Genomic DNA, 10205 nt, shown 5'->3' with positions numbered 1-10205 from the left:
GTAGTAATGCAGGGCTTTATGTTGCCATAGATTTCCTTCGACCACAAATTACAGGACTTTTCTGTTAGTGAAAACCTGAACGCCTGAACGCCTGTGAAAGCCCCGGTGGACGAAAGTGGAACTGCAGCTGCAGTATTAAATGGCTCTTTTTTCTCTTTTCACTTTTGATCCCTGAGCTCACACATTCCGATCATTCCAGGCGCGCTCAGTTATTTATGAGAGCAGAGCGCGCGCCTACCAGCTCATAACCCAACCAGACCCGAAAGCGCGCGCACAAAAAAACGAGGAGATAAAACACAAACAGAATATATAAATTGGATTACTTGGATTATTACACATGCCATTAACAGAATCCGTGTGGAATGAAAGTGTTAGTTGGTAAGTTGTTCTTCGATGTTCGTTCTACTACATGGAGTTTAATGGTCAGTAGCAGCGAACATTGCGTTGTGCATTAATAATTGGCAGAAACCCCGAATATTTGTAACGTTAACTTTAAATGTGACGCCGATTAATCGGAATGGCTTTGAGGACGATCCATGAACGAAATTGTTTCATGTTTATGACGTTAAATTAGTTTGGCACGTGTTAAAGGAAAAATGAATATTAGACATTGTGGTCCCTTTAGTGCGCTACCATTCTATTGGGATGAAAACGTGTTCTTAGCCCTATATTTGAATGGTTGTTGGTGAAGTTGCGTTGTGTTGGTTTTATTTTAGAAATTGTATTAGGCTACTTATTTATTTATTTATTATTGAGTTATGTTCCAATATTGTAGCTACTTACTTATTGCAGTCCTAATTATTTATAAATAATACAAATAGGCCTAGCTATATTAAAATAATAATAATCATTATTAATTTCAAACATACTGTAAAAAGTGTATATAAAACATGTAGCCTATCTATTGTCTTTAGCATAACTCAATATAGTTGAATACATATTTGCATATTATTTGACTTAGCCTAAGTAAAACCAGTTAAATCAGATGTTACAAAAAATGTTTGTAAAAAAAGACAAAATTTTTAGTGTAGCCAACTTTATAGTGTTTGTTTAGATTTATTTTGTTACTGTTGCTTAAATATGTGATCGTTGCACTTTCTGTAAACTGATGAAAAAATTATTCAGTACTTTAACTCATGAGTTTAAACATGGTTATTTTCTTTCTTTCTTTCTTTCTTTCTTTCTTTCTTTCTTTCTTTCTTTCTTTCTTTCTTTCTTTCTTTCTTTCTTTCCTTCTGTTATCTATATGGAATTTAAAAAATCATAATCATTTGTTGAATGGGTCTCTTGCCCTCTAGGTCCAGTTCAGCTCATAAATACACATCTTCATCAAATAAAATGAGAGGTGAAGAGGCATCTGGGACTGTCCTGCACAGACTAATTCAAGAGCAGCTTCGCTATGGAAACCCCACAGATGCCCGCACACTCCTGGCCATCCAGCAGCAGGCCCTGCGACGAGGAGGAGGTGTTGGAGCTGGCAGCGGAGGGGCTTGTTCTCCACAGTCTTCATCTGAGAGCCTCAGCCAGGAGGAGCCCCAGTCTCCTCAGCTCTCTGCCCGCCAAGAACCCCAGGGTCAGGAGCACCAGGTTGACTACCAGCACTCTGAGAACTACACAACACACCCACACCACGGCGAGGAGCTGCCCACCTATGAACAAGCCAAGGCCCAGTCTCAGTTTTTGGCCTCCCAGTGGTGCCAACCGCACAGGGGCTGCTCACTAGAGGATAGTGTACCAAGGCAGATGCCCCGTGAGGAAGAAGACAGCTGGGACCCGAAGCGAGGCCACGCACGGTCACTGAGTGAGCGGCCTCTGCAGTTTTCAATGCAGCACAATAAAATGCCTGCAACATGTTCTGCCAGTTACCCTCAGATACATGGATATCATGCAAACCAGCACTTACAATATAGCCAGCAAGGACTGGAGTACAATAAGCGGGTGCCTTATACTGAGTACCCCTTTCCTCTGCAACAAGCCACGGAGTATGAACAGTGCTACAAAGCACCACCACCATTTCATTCCCAGCACAACAGGTAGAGAAGACCAGAACAATTGCATAATTTACACTTAACCACAGTGACACATTATATGCATTTCCTGTAGTTGTGACGTACTTTATTGGATGTGTCATTATGACTAACAGTCTTTTGGCTGATGCTATGGCTGAGTATGCATTATGTTATTGTAGGCTGTCTTCTAACTATACTAACATGCTGAGATGAACTGAATCCCATTGTTTGGTTTTTCATCAAACATTGACATTTTTACCTTGCTCTACTTCCAGACTTCAGACACCAGAAGTTTGCCATAGACTCTCCACATCTCCTCCTGCTGGCAGGGAGGTCGCAGCTTGCAGTCGCATTCAACTGGAAATGCTCATGAATGAGAATAAGAGACTGAGACAGGAGCTAGAGGGACACACTGAGAAGGCCCTCAGAATTCAGAAGGTAAAAGACCCTGACATTTTTAGCTGTACTGTAAATACGGTAAATACAGATCTTAATGGGACACCCATCTAAAGATAACAGGGTTTAATAAAAAAACGCACAGGCTGTTTACAACAGGTTATATAATAACACTATTTCTCTGAATACAAATTGAATACAAATGGCTTTAGGATTCAAAATTAAGTTTTGGAGACATTTGAGCAAGGCTCAGCTGTAAATACAGATCTGAACGGGACATCTGTCAGAAAGGAACATGGCTTACAGCTTATGAAAACCTTTTCACAATATTCTAATTTTGAATTTGGGGTTTTCATAAGCTGTAAGCCATAATCATCAAAATTATAACAAATAAAGGCTTCAAATACCTCACTTTGCATGTAATATATTCGTTTCACCTTTTAAGTTGAATTGCTGAAATAAATGAACTTTTGCACTTTTCGAGTTTCACCTGCATACATGCATACATACTATTATTATAATATATAATTAATATTTCACACACACATATAGACACTATATTGAGTGATGACAACTATAAAATAGCTTTTCATTTCACTTTGGCTAAATTCCAAAAGGCCATGAAGTGTTTCCAGTGGATTACATCAGTGCAGTTAAGCTGTTGCTCACTCTGAAAGAATGATAATTACACAGGTTTGAGCATTTACCCATCAGGCCACTGCCTTGTGTAAACATGCCTGGGATGATGGAGTCATGGTTAACGCCATCCTGCTCTTTCCATATGGCACTCCTGAACAGCTTCTCTGTTCTCTGCTCTTAATCACAACCAGGAACATTGCTAACCATCTTTGAGTATTTCTGAGGCCATCATTGTCAGACGGACACATCTGACCTGCTATTTAATTGTCTTTTTATGTTTTCCGCCAGCTGGAACAAGAGATCGAAAGGATCTCAGAGGCCTACGACACTCTGATGAAGGGCTGTGCAAAAAGAGAAACTCTGGAGCAAGCGCTAAGAAACAAGCTGATGGCTGAGATCAAGAGGCTGCAGCATTCAAGCATTCAAGCGACAAAAGAAGCCGAAGCTGCTGACCAGAACCAGCATGTTATTGAGAAGCTCCTTCTGCAGAGTGAGTTCATGAACACCGCCACACTAAACCTCATTACTGTTGCACATGCTCTGGATACTTCTTAACCCAGAGTTGCACTACACATGTGAGATCTGTTTTTCTGTTGAGTCATTTTGCTTAAAGAGGGAATGTGTTTCCAATTAGAGCGTTCCAACACAGGAATTTCAGTCACATAACAGCAGATGAATGATCAGAAAAGAGGATTAAATGTCAGATGTGACCTTAGCTTTGTGGGGGAGAATGCCTGGGGGACAGTTAACCACTGCCAAACACTGTCAATGCTCTCGTTTGATCCACATTGACAATTAACAAAATGTTCTGCTCAGCCTCACTTCCTGTTTGCTGAAAGTTGGAAGAGGCGGGGTCGATGATGAGTTTTGCAGTGATTGGTGGGAAATAAACAGAACAATCTGAAGCTCTGAGATGTGGGTCAAAGGGAGAGTGGGTCGCTTCTCCTCCCCTCTGCATTCCTTAACCGCTTGCGTAAATGAGGCGCTCCGGACTTTGCGATTGAATTCCTCTTGTTATGAGCAGGAAGTCAATGGGGAGTGGTGCTGGAGAGGGCCTGCATAAACATTCCTTCAGCCTCGTTCTCACGTCCTCAGATAAATGCCTATGCCTGTTATGACTGGACATAATGGCTTAGTATGTACAGAAAACATTTATGCAATATACATTGCCTTCAAGGCAATCATTTCCTCAGTTCATGCATTCCTTCTAAGATTGTCAAAAGGTCACCACTTGCGAAATTGCACACAACAGAGAAATAATTATAATATAATACAACTAAATATAATATAATATAACAGCTGTAGAACATTTAGTATTTTAGTATTATTTATATACTATAATAATTAATTAGTTTTTACGTTTATATTTCCAGTTTAACCATTTTTGTTTAAGTTTTAGTATTTTTTTTACTAAATTGTAAAAAAAAATTACTGTAATTTTGTTATGTTCTGTATGTGTTATGTGCACAGAAAAACCGTCACCGTCCCCACCACTTTTTTATACCAAATAATACCCATGGACGTACTTAAACTTGGCATGTGGGGGCCCCAAATTGGATTTCTTTGACTCTAAGCATCTGACCTGCTCATATCTATTTAATTTACGAACACAGAACTCAAATTTGTTGTTCTCTAACAGATGAAGAACAGCAGCTGCAGTGTGCGCGCCTGGAGCTGGAGGTTCAGCATCTGCAGAACGATGCGGAGACCCAGCAGCGCAGGAGCGAGGCCCTGGAGAGCACCCTGAGGTCCACGCAGACACGCAGCCATCAGCTGCGGACGGAGCTGCAGAGGAAGAGAGAGTATGTGGAGAAGGTTGAGCGTTTGCAGAGGGCTCTGGCTCAGCTGCAATCGACATGCGAGAAAAGAGAAGGGTTGGAAATGCGCCTGAGGACACGGCTAGAGCAGGAACTGCGGAGCCTCCGAAATCAGCAGGTACTGAGACAAAACGGTGCTTTGTTTTTTATTTTGAACTGTTCAGATGTGACTTAGCATTGTTTGTCAGGGCTATTTCCTTCCAGGGAACCTAAGGATAGTTTGAGACTTCAAATCGGTATATCACAATATTCTTACACTTTGCTTTTCTTTTTCCTCAGCGGCAGCCTCAGCCAGTTGGAGGAGCATCCGATGTGAGTGTGTCCACAATGCAGGAGCTTCTGCGGGAAAAAGAAGAGCGCATTTTGTCTCTGGAGGCTGACAAGATGCGCTGGGAGCAGAAATACCTGGAGGAGAAGACCATGAGGGAGTTTGCGATGGATGCCGCCGCCACCGCTGCAGCTCAGAGGTAAAAGAGGAGTTCGGTGTCAAATTCTTCAGGAAATGTTGAGTTTTGAAGCAATTTCTTATTGTTTTCTTCCTGTACTTCATAGAGACACAACCATCATCAACCATTCGCCCTGTCATTCCTTCATTGAGGAGCTCCCATCTTTTGAGCACAGAAACCAGGAAGTAGAAATCAGGTAAGAGAATCACCCTCAGTGCATCTAAAATTAAATTTCAGTTGTGTTTAATGAACCATTTTGGATTGAAAGATTGTTTAGGACTCATATAAGATTCATATTTTGTTAGGATCCGTGCCCTTTACACCCAAATCCTGGAGAAGGACACAGTGATTAGCATCCTGAAGCAGAAGCTGCAGCTGGAGCGTAAGGGAGAGTCAGGTGACTTCCGCCCAGCTACTACTGAGCCCTCCATCGCCATCTCTCATTCAACGGTCACACACATGGCCCAGGGCAAAGGTTAGTGTCTGAATGCTAACATTAACATTATGGTGCACTTTTTAAGCTTAAGCTTTTACTAGTTACGTTAGTGCTTGATTAATATTAGCATTAGTGTTCACTGCTAATTAGCATTTACTAGGTAAGCTTTTGCTGTGTAAGTTACTAGCTTTTACTGGCTAGGTTCTTCTCTGACTGGCATTAGTGTTCACTGCTACCCAGCTAGTTAGCGTTTACTAGTTAAGTAAGTGTCTGACTAACATTAGCATTAGTGTTCACTGTTTAGCATTGGGTTCCCAGATTGACAAAAGTAGCTGAGTAGAATTAGGTCTTAAAATTGTAACTAACACGTACGAATCTTTTCCCCAGGGAAGAATCAATCCAGTGACCAGGCGGCTGGTACGTCATATTCCACTCTTGCTCCTGTAGCAACCCGGAGACATCCTGAGCCAGTCCTGTCAGAGAAACAGACAACAGATCAAGCCTCCTGTACAGAGCCCAACCCCAGTGAGTCAACTTTTAGTTGTTTCTGCATAATATGAAAAAAGAAAAAGTAAAAAAAATTAACATAAAAAAGCCCATTATTCGTCTCAGAGTAAAATATGAGCTAATTGAGAGACAAAGCTTAAAGTAGGAATTTAAGTCACATTGTGTGATAACTGGTTAATTTTTGTTACTGTTTTTCACAGATAGCATCCAGAAAGCACCATCTGCTGTGGACCTTTTTAAGGGCCTGGATGATGTGGCGGCTGATGCAGTGGAGATCTTCATTTGATGAAGGACACTTGGACAAGGCATGCAGGACAAAATAAATACATCATACCTGTGTGATGAGGAGCTCTGGAAGAGATTAAATGACACCACATCACTATACTGTTGTGAAGAAAGAGTCCAGCTTAATAACAGAGCGGTTCAAAATCTCATGTGATGAGGGAGCTGAGCTCTTGTCTTTAAAGTACATCTCCAGTCTGGTATGTTTTGACAGATTAGATAGTAAACTGCATTACTGACACTTTTGCATCTGGTGAGAATCCAGAGATTTTGGTATTTACAGCCAGCCCGTACAGGAAGACGGGCACAAACTCCTAAATTGTCATTACTATTGAATTGTCCCTCCTCTCAGAAGACCTGTGGTAACTCCACCGCATTCCAGTTCAATTGACTTTCTTCTTGAGACTGAGGCTCTCGCATGTATCTTTTCCACCCCACCTTTATTGATTGTTATAAGTGGTCACATTTTTCTCATGTTTTTCTATTTATGGCTGCTACACCCTTCATCGAAGTTATTCTTTTACATTGCAAGCTGTCACGTTGTGCGAGACAAAAACTTTATTTAGACCTAAGAGTCTAAGAGAACTCTTTCAGAGAGAAAACCAGTTGTATTATATTACAATTTGCGTTCCTGACAGGTAGAACTTCCTGTACTTTGTTTTTGAATGTGTTCGCTCTTAAATGGCACATTTGCTGGTCAAGGTGTCGTTTCTAAGTAAATATTAATATATATTTTGTAAAATTATTTTGTGTTGGGTTGGAATGTAATGCTGAGGAACTGGTGCCAAAGAGCATTTCAGTAAAGTTGTGTAAACACATGACTAAGGGTTGACCTCTTCTATTTAATCCATGAAAGATGTGAATGTTCTGAAACATTTCATACATTTACAATAAAGCTATTAATATATAAAAATCTGTCTGTTGGTTTGTGAAGCCCTTGTGAAATATTTGTTGGTTCTAGCAAGTACTACTGGATTTTATCCCATTTCGCACATTCTTCATCACGGTATTCCGGGTTTTCACATACAGTCCGAGAAAGATGAGTAATTAAAAATGAATGCCAGAGGGGCATTCCAGCTCTCAAATTTCACAATAGAAAACCTCACACTATTTCCCTCAGGCTCATTATTATCCGCATTTTAGACACAGAGTCATTCAGACAAACATTCTGCTTTTGAGATTGAACAATAGATAACTTGCTCAAAGCTGACTTACCCAACACCTGCCTAACCCATCCAGCCTCCTATTCTGTGACTGACAGAGTCAACTCAATATTTCTTAGTGTATCGCATGCTTTTTAACATAGCGCTGATGTCACACTCTATTTCCAAATTTAGGACAAGGCTACTCTGTATTAGATGCATTGTTACATTTTTAACTAACTGATCTTTGTAATAAGAGAAAAAACAACAACACTGATATCATCTAAATGTAAGCTAAAGCATGCTTGGATGCTTCACTATTTATGGTATTTTACAGACAAAAGTTTAACCTTGAAAGTATTTCAGGAATTCAGATCTCAGTTGTAACAACAGTAAACAAGGGTCATGATTAGTAATTATGAGACATTACTACTAAAAAGTGGCCGTCATATTTTCAACAAACATGTGAATTAACAACATGAAAACAATTTTTCCTGAAGAATGTTGGTGAAACTACTTTAAAGCTGTAACTTGCCAATTTACACGAAATAGTAAAACTGCCCCCTTATAAATAGGGATACTTAAAAAGATACTAAAGGGAGCTACTAAAACTTTATATGGTGAATGTAATAGCAATATATTTGAGATTTTTTGAGATTTAACATTAAAAAGAGTATTTATGAGATTATGATACAAGAAATAGAGGATATAAGCACAAACCAAAAATGTACACTAAAGACAACCAATAAAGCAAACAAACAAAACAAAAAAATATAAAAAACATTAACAGCAGATTCATTTATTTTGCCAGAAAGACATAAAAATATATTTTGTTGGGCTTTTTCTTCGAAATGCTTGAATAATTTCTCTAAAATTGTATTTAAAATGACCCTAACTTACATCCACAACTGTAAAAAAAATAATAAATAAATAAAAATATGACAACAGAACATAAGATTGGTCAGTGTAAGGCAGGAAGGATCAGTCAAATGATACTTAAATTATATATATTTTTTCACAGGTTGAATTTCTTTAAGGAATGTCTAAAAGACATTTTAAGAACATGTTCTTTCAATTTCAGTTCTTGAAACAGACATTCAACACAGAACAGTGTCATCAAGGACCAACATACTAGAACCATTAAAAGGTCAGACTTTATATAAATATATAAAGTAGTAATAAATACAGTGATGGATTGTCATGTCTTAGACTCAGAACGTAGTACAGTTTATAAATCATAACAGCATTGCCAGTTAAACTTTTAACAGAAAAAGAGAGGAAACAGTGGGGGAGTTCATGACCCTCGCCTATATACATTGACATTATTCACATGTGCTTTCAACATTTGCTATAAACCGTCTTACACCAAATAACAGTTTAACAGGCAAATATGATGACGACACTGTGGCACTGGATCTTCATACCAACACAAGAACAAACTTGGATCCAGATGAGTTTATATATGCAGAGAAAATCCTCTTGGTTGGAATGAAACGGTTTCGCATTTTTATGGTGGTTAGAGCCTGTATGGGAACCGGGAAACATGCGATACACTGCCATTCATCTTGTTTATAAGCGCAGTGGAGGCCAGAAAAGCTGCCAACATTCTTTCGACTTTTGAGAAGCACTTGACATTTTTTAACCTTGGGTTTCTTCCTTGACATGAACAAAATGGAGGGCCGTGGAGCATTTCAAGTTCAAAGGGCACATTCCTGAAGCTTGAAACGTGGAACGCCAGCAAGTATGATTTTTTTTTCTCTATCTGTTTGAGTGAGGCCACAGTAATCCACCCTACAAATCTGAATTAAAGCGGTTGGGAACATTGGTGTTTGTCAAAAAGAAAAAGAAAAAACATGTTAGATGAATTTTGGATCAGTCAGGTCAGGAATCAAACAATGTTGAAAACCAGATACATTTGCAAACAAACCCACCAGCTTTCTAAAAGAAAAGGTTGTCCTGTTCATTTTCTGACATGCTGGTTGGATGTTCTGTGCTCTCAGACAGCAGATTGATCACTTCACCCGCACACGTTTCCAGCATTGATTGATGACTGGATGGAATAACCTTCAATTTGGACTCTGAATGATAGATCTGAAACATGCTGCAAGGCAAATGAATTAAAGCAGCCTTGCCTTCATGTTTATACCACAATCTGAACCATACCTCGTGACTGCAGTAGTGCAAGTGCAATGATGAAGAGCAGTGAAACCACAAGGAGCCACACAAACCCGGTTCATGACTAAAGCCATGATGTGTTTTCATGGTTAGGAATGACAACATTTCAAATGCTAGTCATGAGCAAGGGTGCATTTTTCAGCTCCGCTGTTTTAATGTATCAGCATTTGGCCATGATTGCATTTGCTGCTATTTATTTAGAGGAATGCATTAAAGCATTCCTTATCAATTGGATGGCATTAGTAATGTGACAGTTCAGAACACAATCTTAGGCTTTCCAAAAAACCTGTGTGAGGTCCCAAAACAAAACAGATTGAGTCCACTCACTTTTTAATTATACTGAGCGATAAAGTAAT

General features: G+C 39.4%; 1 protein-coding gene across 1 annotated transcript; it reads left to right on the top strand.

Annotated features, from left to right (window-relative positions):
* Window positions 1-7441, top strand: amotl2b (angiomotin like 2b). The gene is made up of 10 exons (XM_079612261.1): window positions 1-378; window positions 1299-2033; window positions 2285-2447; window positions 3333-3534; window positions 4684-4979; window positions 5141-5328; window positions 5414-5503; window positions 5613-5782; window positions 6131-6268; window positions 6451-7441. Exons 1-10 carry the CDS (start codon window positions 338-340, stop codon window positions 6534-6536), a joined length of 2109 nt encoding a protein of 702 aa, XP_079468387.1. The 5' UTR covers window positions 1-337; the 3' UTR covers window positions 6537-7441.
* Window positions 7442-10205: the final 2764 nt, after the last annotated feature.

The sequence above is a fragment of the Phoxinus phoxinus genome (genome assembly GCF_949152265.1).
Source record: "Phoxinus phoxinus genome assembly, chromosome: 5".
NCBI classification, from domain to species: domain Eukaryota; kingdom Metazoa; phylum Chordata; class Actinopteri; order Cypriniformes; family Leuciscidae; genus Phoxinus; species Phoxinus phoxinus.
Note: the sequence above shows the minus strand (reverse complement) of the source record. Positions and strands in the feature narration are given on the sequence as shown.